The 18,059-nt window shown below is 42.5% G+C and overlaps 3 protein-coding genes across 3 annotated transcripts; 1 reads left to right on the forward strand and 2 right to left on the reverse strand.

Moving 5' to 3' along the window:
- Positions 1-9,982: 9,982 nt before the first annotated feature.
- LOC136540891 (OVARIAN TUMOR DOMAIN-containing deubiquitinating enzyme 3) lies at positions 9,983-13,559 on the reverse strand. Its single transcript, XM_066532930.1, has 8 exons — positions 13,329-13,559; positions 13,087-13,210; positions 12,888-12,978; positions 12,627-12,690; positions 11,640-11,745; positions 11,505-11,559; positions 11,149-11,202; positions 9,983-10,297 (listed from the first exon to the last, which is right to left on the reverse strand). Exons 1-8 carry the CDS (start codon positions 13,354-13,356, stop codon positions 10,160-10,162), a joined length of 660 nt encoding a protein of 219 aa, XP_066389027.1. The 5' UTR covers positions 13,357-13,559; the 3' UTR covers positions 9,983-10,159.
- A 1,476-nt stretch (positions 13,560-15,035) lies between these two features.
- On the forward strand, positions 15,036-16,262 carry LOC136540892 (uncharacterized). The gene is made up of 4 exons (XM_066532931.1): positions 15,036-15,401; positions 15,488-15,580; positions 15,717-15,854; positions 15,985-16,262. The coding sequence occupies exons 1-4, from the start codon at positions 15,180-15,182 to the stop codon at positions 16,024-16,026; spliced, it is 495 nt and encodes a 164-aa protein (XP_066389028.1). The 5' UTR covers positions 15,036-15,179; the 3' UTR covers positions 16,027-16,262.
- Positions 16,263-16,389: 127 nt separating this feature from the next.
- On the reverse strand, positions 16,390-17,035 carry LOC136540893 (uncharacterized). Its single transcript, XM_066532932.1, has one exon. It carries the CDS (start codon positions 16,951-16,953, stop codon positions 16,555-16,557), a length of 399 nt encoding a protein of 132 aa, XP_066389029.1. The 5' UTR covers positions 16,954-17,035; the 3' UTR covers positions 16,390-16,554.
- Between the last annotated feature and the right edge of the window lie 1,024 nt (positions 17,036-18,059).

Genomic DNA, 18,059 nt, shown 5'->3' on the forward strand with positions numbered 1-18,059 from the left:
TATTTTTTCGTGCTTTCTGGTGCTTCCCTTAGTGTGTTGAGGCCTTTAGACACTGTCGTCTCGTCTACTCCATTAATGGTATGTTCTTGATTAGCAAATATTAGGGCATAGTTCTTGTGGCCATATCTTGTGACGCGAACAAGTTGGATCCTTTGGCATTTGCTTTGGTTGAGAAGGAGAACAATGACAATTGGGGATGGTTCTTGAGGCTAGTCTGGATGCATGTGGTTGGACCTAGCAGGGAGGTTGGTGTCATATCTGATAGGCACCAGGGCATACTTAATGTCGTGCAAGAGCATATAGAAGGGTATGCACCTTTGCACCATCGTTGGTGTACTCGACACCTTGCCGAGAATCTACTCCAGAAGGATGGTGTGAAGAATAACTTTGATTTGTTCTAAGAGGATGCTCGACAGCTTGAGGACAAGTACTTTCAGAAAAAGTTAGAGCAGGTCAGAACCACATCAAATGTAGAAGGTAGACGATGGCTCATAGGTTTGATGAGGAATTTAGAGAAATGGACAAGAGCACACAATGCCGGTGGATGGAGGTATGAGTTTCAGTGTAGCAACATGATGGAGTCATTCAATAAGTTACTATTGGGGATACGTGGCATGCCCATAAATGCAATCATTCAATTCACCTTCTACAAGCTTGTTGCCTGGTTCAACGATAGACACGGCCATACATTGAAGTTGCGGAGTGATGGAGAGATATGGGCTCCGAAACCAAAGGCACACATAGAGAAGGCAAATGAAAGGGCTGGCACACACGAGGTTATATATTTTGACCACGCTACAAGGACTTATCAGGTTGAGCATAGGGGCGGTACAATGTCCGATAGTGAGGTTCGAGAGTCAAGGATGCATGTGGTAATCCTCTAAGATTTTACATGCACTTGTGGTAAACCAAGACAGTACCACTTTCTATGTTCTCATTTGGTGGCAGCAGTTAGGCATCACAACTTTAATATCGAGAGCAAGATACCTCATGAGTTCAGTGTCGACATGCTTGTGCACACATGGAGCCCCCGCTTAGTGCAGAGGTTCACCGAGGGGATCGATGGAGGTCGTTGTTTCTTCAAATGCCCGCGAGCATGGGTAATTGCTATTACATTTCGTTTGTTAAATATGTTTCTCGAATACCCTTACAGCTCACAGGCATACTTATTGTAGTTTTTTTAGTCCAAAAAAAACTATGGGTTCACTAGGTGGGTCGATCCTTGACTAATTTATCCGTATCAGCAATACATCTACTACCTATAGGACCAAATCTTCGATCTATAAAGAGAAGTTAGCAGCGGATACAAGGAAGACGAAGACGACGACAACAACAATGATGCAAGTTCACATAAGGCACTCTACAATGATCCATATTGCACCTGTCCTAATCATAAGAACAAGGGGCCTCCGCCATCACCCCCGTCACCAACACCACCAACAATGGGAGGCTACTATGGAGAAGGTGCAACACAATTTGCTATGTGGCCATACTACTAGGACGACCCTATCTTATTCACATGGCATATCTATATGTTTGTTGTTTGGTTTAATTACCTAAGGCATGCTAGGTTTAGTCGAAGGAACTATGTACCCTTGTTTGGTACATGTTCTCACATGCCATTTCTTGTGCTTGTTGTTCGCTTCAATTACCTAAGGCATGTTAGGTTTAGTTTAGGACCTCTGTACCCTAGTTCGGTACATGTTCTCACATGCCATTTCATGTGTTTTGTGTGTTGAATTATATAATGTCCTACTTCGTTAGGTTTTGTTTGCAGCACGTGATCACATTTCACTACGTCCGCAATATTAAACTGAATATTATGACCGTAAATAATGAAAACAACTACATAATGAAAAGTCTAATACTATGACACATTAAACAACACAATAATACTAGAAGTACGTGCCGACAAACTAAATAACGCGGTACATGACCTAAGCATGCACATACTTAAAGTGCATTACATAAAAACACAATGAAAAGTCCAACAATAGACAACATTGTTCATGAATAAACCATAGATCTAGCAAGTAATGGAGACTATTGAGTGCAACGAGACCACTTTCCCTTCCTTAGGGCATCGGGATTCTCCTCCATCGCTGTTTTCGCTCGGCATGCACGCTCAAACTTCTTCTCCCTCTTCTTCCTGTACGTAGCAACACGCCTTCTTTCCTCCTCTTCCTTATGCTCCTTTTTTGTAGCCTCCTCTCCGTGTCTCTTCTCCATCATCTCCTTGTCCTCTGCCTCCCACCATAGCAGTTTTTGCATCTATTCCTTGTCTTCAGGTTTGATCTCATTATCGATCCACTGCTCAAAATCACAGAGCGGTGGAGGGGTTTGCAAAAAATTTAATTGTTATAAAACAAAAAAATCATGCAAGATGTCATATGACACAAACATCAATTCATCACCATCTTGTTAATGCGGCACTAACGAAGTGTAGGCTCAAATGTAAAATTGGAACACATCCAATACCTCTGCGTATATGTGTCCTCTTCATTGGACTTGGCTATCTTGCAAGGATCACCGCAAAAGTACATGGGCACTGAAACACCACTAGGCAAAGGCAATGGGTCGAAGGCATTTTCGGTCATCCGACTATAACTACAATTTAGCCATTTTCGTTCTAAGAACCAAAAGCAATTAACATTAAACCCTACACCTAAGGTTTCCCATTTGATCCACAACAATGAACCCATATTATAACAACGTGCGCTGAGGTTATCTTGGTTTGGTAGTTTTTTCACGCCTTGGCATCCTACGGTTGTATAATATAAATATTAAAATTGCATGAAACCTTAAGTAATGACGATTCTTAAGTTGAAAAATCTGATTAATATATACCGAATCGATTTGAAAAAAAATTAGGAGGGAGCGAGGATACCTTGCTCTCGAAGATCTACGAATCAAATCAAAGTTTCCAAGATCCAATATGTCGATTTGTAAGGTAGGACGAAGTGGGGAGAGAAAAAACCAGAGAGGGAGAAGAAAGAAGAGAAAGAAGGCTCGGGCAGAAAGGTTGGGCGTCGGGTTAAAACACCACCTCGGCGCCATAAATCTTGACGCCGTTCTCGGCGTCAATAACCGCGGCGCCAAGCTTAGCGCCAATAACCACGGCGCCAAGCTCGACGCCAAAATCTATGGCGCCAAGCTCGGCGCCAAAGTGTCTGCTAAGTCACCGTCACGTCTGCGTCGAGCCCAAGACCTAGACACCAAAATCTATGGCGCCGAGACGTGTAAGCTCGACACCACCAATGATAACGCCGAGTTAAGGATCTAGATTTTAAAAGCATATCTCTATAAAAATATTTGTGATTTTTTTTTAAAAAAAGCTAAAAACAAAAAAATTTGGGCGGAAGGAGCGCGAGGCTGGCTCGTGCCGTGCGGGCCTCTGACCCCCGCTCTTCCCCTGTCGCTTGCCCGCCACTGCCGTCTCTTGATGAGCGCGAGCAACGCTTCTCCTTGCCCTCACCTCTTCCCACTGCTGCTACTGGTCAGGGGCGGATCTACAGGGTATGCCAGGTATGCACTGGCATACCCTGTAGGTCTAGCATGTATAGAGTATATATACATGTATATTTATTTGTAGTAAAACAGAAAAACTTGCAAAATAACTAACTGAGGCTGCGACGTGCGGCGTGAGGCCTTTTCACTTTCGAGGCCCACGACCTCACCCAGTGACACGGCCTATACCAGCTACGGGTCAGCCTACGGCCACACGACGTCACTTGGAAGGACCCCACACGATGGGACTTTATGGTAGGAGTCCATCGATCCAATGCCGCTGGGTCTCAGATCATCGCCGTCTCCGATCAACGAAGCAGTACACGCGGTCGGGCGAGGCTACGAGGACACGACGTCACCACTAATCATGATTAAGATGGTCAGATTGAGGATCCGCCCCAGCTACTTCGCTGCTGCTACCTAGGTATTCCATCTTTGCTTTTGTCTCTTCTCTTTTATTTTATATAAAAACATAACGCCTATTGATATTGCTAAGCAACGACAATTGTTGATAGGGTATTTTCTACAATGATTTAGTGAAAGCAACATTAAGAATTTGTTAAGAGGCATTTTTAAATGAATAAAGATAATATAATCGAAACATTCACATCCCTTAGAAAACAGTTTAAAAAGTCAGATAAGTAGTATGATAAGTCTCTTACATACTCTCTTTTATGTTTATATTTGGGACTGTTAATACGACGTTTGAACTATTTATATTAAAATTTATGTCTTTCAGTTTCATACTTATCATGTACTTTAGTGTATATATCAAATTACGTTTAATTTTACAATTATTACCAAATTGAGAAATGATTTTATCGAATTATATATGAAAAATTTTGGACAGCATACCGTGACTTCAAATCCTGGATCCGCCACTGCTACCGGTGGCACGCCGCTGCGACGTGCTGATGGTCCCCGCCCCTCCACCACGACAAAGCTGGCGCCAAGGGAGATGACTGGCATGGCTCTCACAATCGAGAAGGCCAGCACCTGATCCACGAGCTAGATGAACAAAAGGGTGAATGGAGTCCAAGGAACCTTGCTAGCTTATATAAATCTAACCGACCACTCAGTTTCTCACGGTGGTTTTATGAAGCAATCATTTCCACACAAACGGAGAAAGCTGTGAGTGGTTGTTTATCGTGAGTTGGAGCAGTTCGTCCGTTGAGATGCTAGAGAAGAATAGTTGCCCACGTTTACCGCACTGGGAAGGAGAAGAGGCAAAGTAGTCATTGATGTATCGACCAAGGTGGGGAGAAGCGGGCCCTATACAGTGACGTGGCTTCATGAGATCGTACAAAAATTAGTTAATGGGGTTCTCCTCCCGCAGATGTTGGATAACTGATCTAGTAAATTTATTTGGAAGATGGGGTCATCCACATTTGCTAATCTTGATTGTTAGTAACTACTTCCTCATCCCAATTATAGTTCATTTTAGCTTTATTAAATTAAATTTCTCTAATTTTAATAACACCAATTTACAAATTATTCCCTATATAACACCAATTTTAGAAAAAAAAGTATGTATGAGTATTTATAAATTGCAAGGTAGTTCAGGCTATATAACACCAATTTGCAAGGTAGTCTCTCCATTTTTTAACCTACATTAGGATTTGAAAACATATCTCAGTGTATGTCGGTGCAGAAAGTGACCAACACGTAAATATTTATAGTTTTGCTGTACGTTTTGATCGGAGGTGGTCTAGCACTTAATGGCACAGGGTTTATACTGGTTCAGGTAACGTGCCCTACGTCCAGTTTAAGTCGGTCGGTGACTTTATTCCTGAGCCTAGGTGCTCGAAGTTTGTTGTGGGGTTACAAATGGAAGGAAGAAAAATGGAGGTACAAGAGGTCCGGTTGGACTCTGATCTGAAGAGCCGAGAGCGACGAGAGCCCTGCTATATGCTAGGTGTTCGAGCGTGTGCTCGGTATAACTTGTCTAAAGTTACAGAGGGTGAATCTATATAAGTGAACTGATCGATCTCCCTGTTGGAAGAGAGCGTATCCCCTCTTATAGATGAAGGGGATGACCTTACAAGTGAGAGGGAGAGAGTACGTATGCTGCTAAGTCTTGTTGTCCACGCCGACGGGTACAAGATGATGGTAGGCGCCCACAATACTGTTTAATGTCAGATGCATGTGGGGGTCACGTCATCTTTAGGCATGGCAGATGTCGGTGCCTACCACACTATTGATACCCAGAGGTATGTAAGGGGTTTTATCATGTTCGCCTGATACAGTAAATGCCGGCGTCCATAACACTGTTGATGCCTCAGAGACACGTGGGGGAATCCTTACATGGGAGTTGATGGCGCCCACAACACTGTAGGAGAAATGTTGACGCCTACAACACTGTATGGGCTCTGTTATGCCAGGGAAGTCGTAGGGTACTGTCCTGCAGGTGTACAGGGTACGGTCCTTGGTATTGCGGTTGACTTGAGTGCCTCGACTTACTTTCTCCGTTCGTTTCCTGGTCCTTACCGAGCGGACGTCCCCGGTCAGTTGGTTCCAGCCGGCTCTGATTGCGCCAGTCGAAGAGGAGCTGTAAGCAGGGGTTCAGTGCATCCCCGGTCGGAGACACGGGTCGGAGTCGGAAAGTGGTGTTTGGCCAGGCCTCTCGGTCGGAGACACGGGTCGGAGTCGGAAAGTGGTGTTTGGCCCGTCCGGAGGTGGGCCGGTGTCGGAAGCGAGTGTTGTTCTTCCTTTGTGAGGCCCTCCGGTCGGAGAGGCAGGCCGGAGTCAGAAGCGGACGCCGTTCCTCCTTGGCCAGGTCTTCTAGTCGGAGATTAGATTGTCCTTCCGGCCTGCCGTTTATGTTTTTGGGCCGGTCCAGGAGTTTGTGTGCCGTTTGTAACGTTGTCTGCTGGGCCGAGTCTTTGTTGGAAAGCTGGTCCATGAGGGATCCCGGGTTTATGAACCCGACAGTGTATATATTATCAATTCCTACAAACTTACATCTATATCAATATCATATCTAATATTAAAGTAATAAAAAGTTATCCCTCTCGTAACTTGATGTGTCATTTTCTCCTCGAAAAAAGTCTACATAACCCCCCAAATATTCAGGGTGGACTACTTCACCCCTAAACTATAAAACCAGATTTTCTACCCCTGAACTTTCCAAAATTGGTCAAATAACCCCCCTAACCAAGCGGTTTTGGACAGTGGTTTTGCTACGGTGGTTTTGTCTTTTTCTTTTTTTTTATTTTCGTTGAATCTTTAAAAAATTATAGTAAATCACAAAAAATCATAAAATAAAAAAATCTAATTTTGTTGGACTCCACATGTGTGGATCTACATAATGAACATATAGTATAGTATGTTTTAGTATAAAGTTTTTGTTGTAGCTTTTCTGTAAATAATTGAAATAATTCATAGCTATAGCTTCTATGGTCTAATTGTAGTAAATTTTTTATGGTATGCTAATTATTGTATGCTTGAACTATAGTAAAAGTTTTATACTCATTGGATCATGTATAACTTAGTTATAGAATTATTTAGGTTTATGCTTGTTAAATCTATGTTTTCTCTATAACTAAGTTATGCATGATCCAATGAGTATAAAATTTTTTATTATCATTCAAGCATACAATAGTTAGTCCACCATAAAATTTTACCACAATTGGACCATAGAAGCTACAACTATGAATTATTTTATTTAATTACAAAAAGCATAGATCTAAAGCTACAACAAAAACTTTATACTAAAGCATACCATATTATGTATTCACTGTGCAGATCTACTCATGTGGAGTCCAACAAAATTAGATTTTTTATTTTATGATTTTTCTGTGATTTACTATGATTTTTTAAAGATTCGGCGAAAATAAATAAAAAAGAAAAAGACAAAATCACCGTCACTATAGCAAAACCACCATCCAAAACCGCTTGGGGGTTATTTGACCAGTTTTAAAAAATTCAGGGGATAGAAAATCTAGTTTTATAGTTTGGGGATGAAGAAGTCCACCATAAATAGTTAGGGGGTTACGAAGACTTTTTTCCTTTTCTCCTCTGTCCATCCCTCACTCGTACCCCTCTCCATCCGTCCCTTACTCTCACTCCTCCAAGGCCTAGCAAAGGTAGACTGCATCCTCCTTCAATACGGTGCCATTTACAATTGGAGCTACAAATCTTCCGCTGATATCACCGTTGATGTGGTCTGTCTGTCCAAGTCCGTCGGTTACAATTTGGAGCTACAAAACATTCGCTAGCACAACTCATGTTGTGGCCTAGCTGCCTAAACTTGTGCATGTCACAGCTGTGTGTATTTGGGCATATGGCTTGCCTTCCACCTTTATAAACTTCATAACAAATGAAAACAATAATCACCTACTTAAAGAAAATTGATGTCTGCTTAATCCTTTACTGCACCTAGCACTTATTATGGGCCTTGGCATTTATTTGATTTAAACAGAAATAGTCATTTTAGTCCCTCGGCTATATTCTAAGGCTGAGTTTCATCTCTAAACTTTTAAAACGACCATTTTGGTTCACCAAGTTTATCTTTATGCTCAATTTCATCCTAGGACTAGCAAATTGACCATTTTAGATCTCAACTTTGCATTTTTGGTTCAATGTCATCCATGGAATATCAAAGTGTGTTTTACTACTCAACCTTTTATTTCCATCTCAACTTCACCGCTCATCTTACATGGAACACCGCACCATCGTGCCTGGTCAGCTCCCACACAGCCCACAATTGAAGATAAAAACATTATTAGTGGATAGTCTAAAAACTCTTTAGCAGTCGTTAATAATTCTAATGTGTTATTTTAAATATTACCTTGTAATGGTACCTTTCCATCTTTTTTACTACAATACTTTTGTGGGAGTAATAATAGCTTCTATGAACACTACTTAGTACCTTGAGAATACATTGTACATTGGAACAACATCAGATCTATTTTTTCCTTAGCTATTTGCAACGTTATTTAAACTAATAACCAATTGCGGATAAAATAATATGTTTTTGTCCGTACGATAAAATATTTAGTTATTCAAATGAAAAAGTAAAATTATAATCAAATGATTTGATTATTCATATTCAAGCATATTTGGATCTGTATTTATATTTATTTCGAAATATGGAAATGTCAAAAGTGTGTTGTCCGATTCGGTAACTAGGGACCATGGTAAGGACACTAGTACCTACTGATGACCGTCCATGTCGAATCACAGGTGGTCTTGGAGCTAACTAGGTGTGACATTGTGGCATTTCATGTAGGACAAGGGATAAAATTGAGACGAAAAGAAAAAAAATCTAATGACTAAAATACATTTTAGTAGTTCATGGATGAAATTGAGCCCAAGATACAAAGTTTAAGGGCTAGAAACAGACAGTTTCATGATTCTAAGGTGAAACAAAAGAAAAATTTAAAGATTAGAATGTACATTTTGAAAGTTCAAGGACCATTGTGAGCCGTGGACGATAGTTGATGGACGTCTTGATTTAATCGAAATAAGGTTAGAATAAACCCTATAAAATCTAATAAAAATATAGTTAGTTCATTACAGTTGGTATGGGCAGAATTCAGATGATCGCACATGTTTGCTAGTCTTACTAGAAAACATGTCAATGTAGATGCCAGTGGGCTACGTCTCTACTTGTCAAATGCGAATTTATGAATGTATCTTCGCTCTCATGTGTATAAAAAAATACACATATTTTGATTTGATGGCGGGGTTTACAATGTTTGACCTTTTCCTTTTAAAATTTTGATGCAGACTATTTAAAAATGTAGAGAGTAGCGATTAAGGCCCTGTTCGGTTGCTGTCATAGTATGCTACGCCTAACCTTAAATAAACTGTGACTACCATAGAAAGTGTGCAAACAAAATTAAAGCCACACTTACAGCAAAGTTTGATAAGAAATAAATCTAACCAAACAACTGCCTAAAAAACTATGATATAATTAACCTAGGCATGGTAAGTTATGATTATAACCCAAATATATCCTAACTTGTAGGTTGTAGCAGCATGCACCAATGCTACTGCGGTAAAAGAAAATGATCAGCAAGAATAAAAAATGCTGAAGCGCACTTGTAATAATCTGAAACATAGGAGGGGGAAGGGAATAGATGCATTCCACATTCCCAGCCTCATGCAAGGACATAATATATATGACTCCGGTCAGCCATGCTTTCGACACGATGAGTGCTAAGCTCTAAAAAATAACACGATGAGTGCTAATAATTCGATATCAAGCATTACCCCTCAACAACTCCGACAAACGATGTATTATCCTGCCGGCCACCAACCAGTCACCGAACAAATCGCTGGCAAATAGCATTGGCCTCACTAGGGCAGGGGTACAGTACAAGTACATGCCATGCGTCTTCTTAGCTCAAAATCTGCTATGAATGTCTATATGACTCTAAACTCAACCGTGAAACTGCTGTCACAGCACCTCAATTTTTGCCAAGAAAACGAGAGAGAAATATGCACGATCAAAGCATGCAAACGACATATATATTTCGAATTCGAAATAGATATTTTGATAACTGAACCAATTCCATTGGTGGCTAAAAAAAGGGCCACAAGCACAGGTATAAAAACATTCTAAAATAAAACACAGGTATAAAAACAAAAAATAATACAACCATGGTATGATGACGGGCACTAAAAAGTAGATAGTTCTGCAACTATGTCACACTAGCAAATCATAATGGTTCCTCCCGCTGTATAATAGTCTTACTGGTGTCTTTTTCTTCCACTGCTTTGTATTTTTGGTGAATTCCAAACCATATTCAGCTATAGGAATGAAGCCATTACCCCGACCATGGTACTGCAAACATGAAGGGTAGATCACAGATGTGAGCCAAGCTAAATTACAGAACATAGTGCCAAGTTCAGTTTCAAGTATGGCCTATGGAAATATGTCAATAACATGTAGTTTCCGAGTAAACAAAAAGTAGTGCTTTAATCCAAATAGGAATTTCAAATTCGATGGTGGATTGAGTTTATACAGGGAAAATTTCAAAGATCATTAAAGTAAAATTTTCATTAATTTAACTATTAGCAAAAAATACTTCCATATTTTACCATATTTTTGCTTAAAGATCTTGACAAATATCAAGATCCAAGAACACTGTGAATTCTGAGCATTAGATTATGGAAAAAGCAGATATCTGAAATGCGACGCTGCATTTTTTTTTTTTTTGAAATAAAAGGCAGGAGCTCTGCCACTCAATTAAGTAAGATAAAGAGTTTAGAGTTTTATGTACAAATGGCGCCCCCTGGCGCAAAACACGACGGTCCTAGGACCGAAGTAGGAATGCGACGCTACATTGCTATGAATTTATATTTGTTTCAAAAAAATTGCTATGAATTTATATAGATCATTTAGTCCTACGCCCGCTTTAACCTTTTCTTGGCTCTGCTGCAAATTCCTGGTGTTATTTTATTTTATTAGAATTATTTAAAGTTATCACCCCACAATTCATTCCCATGGTAATGATGGTACTCAAATTCACCATTATTTGTACATTTGATTATTGCTTCTTCACTTTCACAATAAAGGCAGGCCAACCAGAAATGGTCATTTCAATTTCAATTGTCACAACAATATTTACAAATCTGGACCAAAAAGATCCAGTAACTCTCTACGAATGCTATCCCAGAAGCTGGTAGAATTACCTCACGCTCTGGAATATAAATAATTATTGGCTGCCGACACAGTCTAGACAAAACCTGAAAGGAGAAAAATGTCATGCAATTATGCAAACAATATCTAAAAGACAGACATACAATCCAACTTGACGGGCAGTAAGGCTAAGGCACTAGCATTCTGCTCCATCTATTTTGGCTAGAACCTCCAGAAGTTCAACAAAAGTAGAATACGAATGACGCATGAACTTGTCTATCATGTCAATCAGATTCAACATGGATCTTTTTTTTTCTCGAACACGATTCAACATGGATCTAATCTGGTAAATAAATGATGACTGCACAAACTAAGAATTTCAAGTTTTTAGAACAATAAAAATCTATACCAGGAATTCTGACTCTCCACCCCAGAAATCAGGCCGCCTTATCCTTTGGCAGTAGCTACAAAAAATATGAATTGGTTAGCATCTTTAACTTAGTTCATCGTGTCAAAGCAAACTAGGAAGTTATAGGAGCCTAACCGTTTCAATGATTGCTCCACAGTAATTGCTATAACTGCTTCTTCGTACTCCTGCCGCTCGGTCTCACTGTCGCATATAATTTCTTTCACTGCCATCCGTAAATCATCTAGGAAAATGGAGATTAATTTTAATTAATTAGAAGAATATCTTATCAACAACAAATCTCATACAACGAAGATGCAGTAAACATGTGACAAATGGATATGCCAGATATCTGGAATGTGGTGGGGCTTACTGTTAGTGGGGCTTACTGTTAGTCTGTTGGTCTGGTAAATATGTCTAAATCGACATTGATTTCCAGAAGTTTTTCCAATGAAAAGTCATGGTTGTAAGTTGTAAATGCTATATACTGCTACACCACATAGTTTGTAAAAAACTCTTTCCTTCTTTTTTTTTTGAAAAGACCGGCAGGAGTTCTGCCAATCTATGTATTGATAGAGAATAGTTACAAAATATAGCAAACAAAGTTACAATGAAAACACATAACTCTTTCCTTCTTAATACAGTGACAAACGGTTCTCCTGCGTGTTCGAGGAAAAAAACTTGCTATAAGAATCAGTCCTTCAAGTCAAAGATAAGAACTGAAATTAAAGCTCTCGGTTGGAATCATAGATGGATATATGATGCTCAAATCTCATAAGAACAAATGCCACTCTCATTCATGTTTCTTTTTAATCGACAAGGATCCTAATTTTCTCATGTTCTATTATCTATTTCTGTCTTGTGAACAAGTTATGTGGTTGTTAAAGTGGGCGTGCTATCTTATAACATGATTGTAAACGCAGGTTTCTTTAATTCAAACAAAAAGTCCAACAATCTCCATTTACATTTTTTTTTCAGAAAGTAAGTGTTATTACATGTCAAGCTATTTCAATATCAACTTATCAAAGTGCAAAAAAATTAACAAGACATGAGGCCAAAAGTAAACAGAAACAAAAAACAATAATGTGGAAATTGATCTATGTACGAGGCTTTGTTTCAGGCTACCTGCATCTTGTACCTCCTCCCTTGGGGCCAAAGGAATCCCCTTGTTTTTTGCCATTCCTTTAGCCTACAAGCAACACACCAGGTTTCCCTTTGATATGAATGTGCAGATATGCCAAAAACGCACTTCAAGAGGCGTTGTTCTAACTAAAACTCGAAAGATAACGAATAGAGTACTAAATGTGCATTGTTCTAGTAGAATACTAAAGCCTAAAGGTGCACAATCCATCAGAACGCACAGAAGGAGACTATGCTGCAAATTACCAACGCTCGAAACATGCAACGGCCGTCGCCGGTGACCCTCTGAACCCTGTAATGCTCCACCTTGTTTAGCGCCGCCGACCACCCACCCCTCCTGCACCGAGAAGATCAGAACAAACAAGTTTTTGCAACTTCACTCTGCTTCCCCTCTAATCGATTCAGGTATGCAGAGAGAGTCGAGGAAGAGATGACGGAGACGTACAGCGAGGAGGCAACCCTGGCGAAGCAGTGAAGTCGGGGCCAGGCCGGGGGAGCGTGCGCAAGCGCAGAGTCGTCCAGGAGCTCGAACTTGGCCGTCCCGTCCCGGAGGCGCGCGAGAAGAGTGGCTACCACGACCAGCACCGAGTCGAAGTTACGCGCGGGAATCGGAAAACCATATGGATAGATAGCGCCGAGATGAGGAGAGGGGAGTAAAGCCTTGAAGGGGAGAGTAGAGGCACCAACCATTGGATGGCCGCGGCGCTGCCGCCATTCGGCTACAGTCTGCTCGCACTCCTTCCTCCGGAACCAGCAGCGGAAGGTTGAAGGAGCAAAGCGAACAAGGTGCGGCCTTTTCGGATAATAGATAGATGGCCGCCGGCGCCGCCGCCGCCGCTGGGGTGAGGAAAGAAACGGGCCATGGCCCGTCTTTCGGATGCTGGGCTATCGGCCTAGACGGTGGCGGCCATCTATCTTCCAGGCCAGGAAAGAAACGGGCCATGGCCCTTTTTTTTATTTTGAGTTGAGACGGCGGAGTACTACCAAACACCAGCGTCAGAGCCTCAGAGAGTCAGAGGTCCCGATCAGCGAGCATTCCTGGCACGATCTCAATTCCAGATGTCAACGGGAATTTCCCGTCGGGGACTGCCTCCCCATTCCCTTTCTCGTGGGGAAGAAAATTTCCCATCTCCATCCCGTCAAATACCACAGGGGAGACTTTCTCCCCATTCCCATCTCTGTGGGGAATTAGTCCTCGTGGAGATCCCCATGGACCGCAGGGCATCGTCATCTACAAAGTTTACACTTTAAATTTTATTTAAATAGCACATATATGTTCTATAATATTTTCGTTTAATAAAAATTGGTTTAAAACCCTAAGTAATATAACGGGACTATGAAATGTAACTTTCGTTTCGCGTTTTCGTTGATATATGAGCCTTTGGAATCGGGTCCCCGCGGGGAGCGGGGACGGGGGCCTGTATACCATCCCCGCCCCCGTGATTTCCGACGAGGATAACTTCAGCCCCGTTTAATCTTTGGAAAAAGTCTACTTAACCTCCCACCTTTCATACTTGGTCTACTTCACCCCCAACTATGAAACCGTCTGTTTTACCCCCTAAACTTTCTAAAACCGTCTATTTTAACCCCTGGGCAGTTTTTGACAGCGGCTTTGCTGCAGTAACAGCGGGTGTGCTACAGTGGCTGTGGAGTGATACTGTACCAATGCCTTTTGAATTTTTTTTAAATTTATTTTTGGTGAATTTTTGAAAAATCATAGAAAAATTATAAAATGAAAAATCTAATTTTGTTGGACTCCACATGAGTAGATCTATATAGTGAATATATAATACGGTATGCTTTAGTACAAAATTTTTACTGTAGCCTTAGATTAATTGGAAAATCTAATTTTGTCTGTAATTAATTGGAATAATTTATAGCTGCAGCTTCTATGGTCCAATTGTGGTGAAATTTTTATAGTACGCTAATTATTGTATGCTTAAACTATAGTAAAAATTTCGTACTCATTGGACTATGTATAACTTAGTTATAGACAAATTCTAATTACTGTATAACTGTAGCAAGCCCACCGTTGCTGTAGCAGACTCGCTTTTACTGTAGCAAGACCACTATTAAAAACCGCCCAGAGAGTAAAATAGATGGTTTTAAAAAATTTAAGGGGTAAAACAGACGGTTTCATAGTTGAGGGAGTGAAGTATCAAGTATGAAAGATGGAAGTTAAGTAGACTTTTTACTTTAATCTTTCGTGGGATAGAATTCATATCATCCTCGTTCACTAGCGAGTGAATTCCCGCGGAGATTCGAGGAACGGGCCCGTTGACATTTATAATCTCAATTCTCACCAGTCATCTCCCGGCAAAGCCAGCGCGAGCGACCTGCGCCTACCCCCTCGAGATATTTTGCAACGCCTTCACAAATATCTCGTTGGCCCCCGCGCCACCGCGGCGTCCCCTCTCGCGCGCGCGGCGCGCCATTATAGCACGGCGCACGGCACGCCTTCGGCCTCCCACTCACTGCCCAGAGGACGTCTGGCTAGCTAGCGACGTGATAGCAAAGAGGAATAAAGGAAGGGGATCAATGTCGAAGCCCAACAGGAGCGACGCGCACCTCTCCGCCGAGGACGAGGCGACGCTGGAGGCTGAGGTGCGGGGGTACTACGACGAGGCGGAGCCCAAGCGCCACACCAAGCCTTCCCGCAGCGAGCACTCCGCCGTGTACACCGACGCGCTCGTCCCGGACGCCGGCGGCAACACCCATCCGGAGCTCGACAAGTTCCAGGAGCTCGAAGCCCACACTGAGGTCTCTCTCCCTCTTCCTCCGCGCCGAAACTCCAAGTCTGAACTGCAACAGGCACCTCAAATTGACGCGATCAGTGTTTCTTTCAGAGGTTGGTGTACGAGGGCGGCAATGTCGGAGAGGAGTTCGTGGAGACGGAGTACTACAAGGACCTCGGCGGCGTCGGCAAGCAGCATCACACGGTTGCCACGGCCTTCTTTTCTACCTCCTGCTGCTTCCAGTTGCATACTTCCATGCATGGTTTTGGCCATGAACTGCTTACTGCTATTTTGACTAACATAACCTGCGAATCTGTGCAAATACCGCGCGTGCGAGCAGACCGGAACGGGCTTCATCAAGATAGACAAAGCTAAGGGCGCCTCGTTCAAATTGTCTGAAGACCCAAATGCAGAGAAGCGCCATGCTTCTTGCAAGGGAAACCCTGCTACCAATGAGTGGATCCCGTCACCTGACACGGTAAGATTGGCGCACAGTTCCAGTTTATCCTATGCAGGGTCGGCTTCACTGGGCGTTCCTCCACTCCACTTTTCGTCAACGAGTGATATGGTTTCTAACTCATGAACGCATCGCTGTTGCTTCCTTTTAGGTGTACCCGGCGTCAGACAAGCCAAGCAGAAGCGACAGCTGAGCGACTGTATATCTCCAGCCATGAGAATTCAGACGAGTGCCTTCCACCATCAGAATAAGGAACCACACTGGTTGTCCACGGATCAAGGATGCCCGTATCTTCACTATTCTGCGTCGAAATTCTTGTAACTTTTACTACTTGGAAAAAAGCGTGCTACGAGTTAGATTTCTGTGTTCTGGCTGTGAATGGCAAGGAATAAAGTTTTAATCATGGTTCAGCAGTCAAATCAATTTCTGTGTTCCAATTCTAAGGCTCTAGAAACAATCAAACCTTCAAAATAAACAAGGTGAGAATTCTATGTCGTTTTGAAATTGCCTTCAACCACACCGAACAGAAAGAGTTGATAAGATTAGACCAATCACAGAAAGCAAGAACATGGTATTTATTGTAGAACAGGTTGAAATGGTTATTGATACAGATATTACCACGAAGAAGGTAGGAACTGCCTGCTGGTAATCGATTGATTTAGGCCTTAGCTTCAAACACGATACGCGTAACAGACGAGCATCGAGCCATCGAGGATACGGATCAGTCCTGGTGCGTAGAGGCCGCCGCGGCGTCGGGCGTCGGCCGGACGCGGAAGCGGGCGAGCTCAGCGTCGATACGGCCGGTGAGGATGAGCACGAACATGCGGTGGTCGCAGATGAAAGACCACACGGGGTGGCCGAACGTGGCAGGGCGGTTGCCCTCCACGAAGAAGTGGCTGTACCACGCCATGCCGTACCCGAGAACGGGCCCCGCGAGGAGGATCGCGGCGCGGCCAGTGGCGGCCGCGAGCACCACGCAGGCCAGCGAGGCCAGCGTGCCGAGGAAGTGCCACCGCCGCGTGCCCGGCTTGGAGTGCTGGCTCAGGTAGAAGCCCCAGAACTCCTCCATGCTCCCGAACTGCTGCCTCTTCCCCGCCGCCTCGCCGCCGCTCCTCCCCATCCGTACGTCGCGGTTGCTGTCCCTGTCCCTTCCGCTCTGCGCTGCGCTGCTTCACAGGCCGCGGTGGGTTGCCTTGGTAAGGCCTAGCACGGCTTACGTCGAATTCGGCTTCATCTATTTTACATAAATTGAGGCATGATAGCATGAAGCCGTTTTATAATCTAGGATTAAAATAAACTAAAAGTCGAGAAAAATCAGTTTTTTTTTCTTCACCGACTTTAACTTTATTGGTGAAGCTGTTTTAAATGAGCCATGCCAGAGAGTACTTAAGACGTGCACGTATACCCACCAACCTACTTGCTACCCACTGCCCAGTCAGACACTCTACTACCAGTAGTTTTTATAGCATACCAACAAACTATTATTTCCAGTGCAATGTTTTCTATAGCATATGACATAAATAGTGATAGAAATTATATTTACTCTTCCAACGCTATTACAGTAGTTTTTTTTGTCCATCGATAACCGTAAAGACCAAGTTTTTTAGTTAGACTTAAGCTCTGTTCGCTTCAACTTCTCAGCTTAACTTATCAGTCATGGTACAGTGAATAAAGCAGCTTTAACCGGCTTATCAGCCGTAGAAACCATCAGCCAAATAGCTCATTAATTTCTTGGATTTCTTCTCTTTCCTTATTTGCCACATCAGCAAATTGCCTACCTGGCAGCCCTCTTCGTTATCCTGACCCGGCTATTTTGATGCAAGTCGCGATCAAGGAGTTCGGCAGCAAGGGACAGGCGAGCAAAGAAATGCTCCGCCTTGTGCAGGGCGACACGGACCCGACAGGGCGACATTTCCAAAGGCAAATGGGTAAACAGCCTGTTCGGTGGATTATTTATTGCTAGCTGGTTTGGTGTGAGAGAAAAACACTGTTTCTAGCTGGAAATTTACGATCATTTACGAGCAAGCGAACAGGCTAAAAATGGCCAGGAGCATAGCAACGTTAGCGCAGCTCCAATTCCAACTCATGCTTGCTAAGGTAGACACTAGAAACCATATTTTCAAAATAACTTTTGGTCCAATCACGTTCTTTCTCCATCATCTACCGATGGTCCAGTTCGCTGCAGCAGGTTTTTAAATGATTTTAACTGCTGCAAAACATTGTAGC

Source organism: Miscanthus floridulus, chromosome 2, assembly GCF_019320115.1.
Source record: "Miscanthus floridulus cultivar M001 chromosome 2, ASM1932011v1, whole genome shotgun sequence".
In the NCBI taxonomy this organism is placed as follows: domain Eukaryota; kingdom Viridiplantae; phylum Streptophyta; class Magnoliopsida; order Poales; family Poaceae; genus Miscanthus; species Miscanthus floridulus.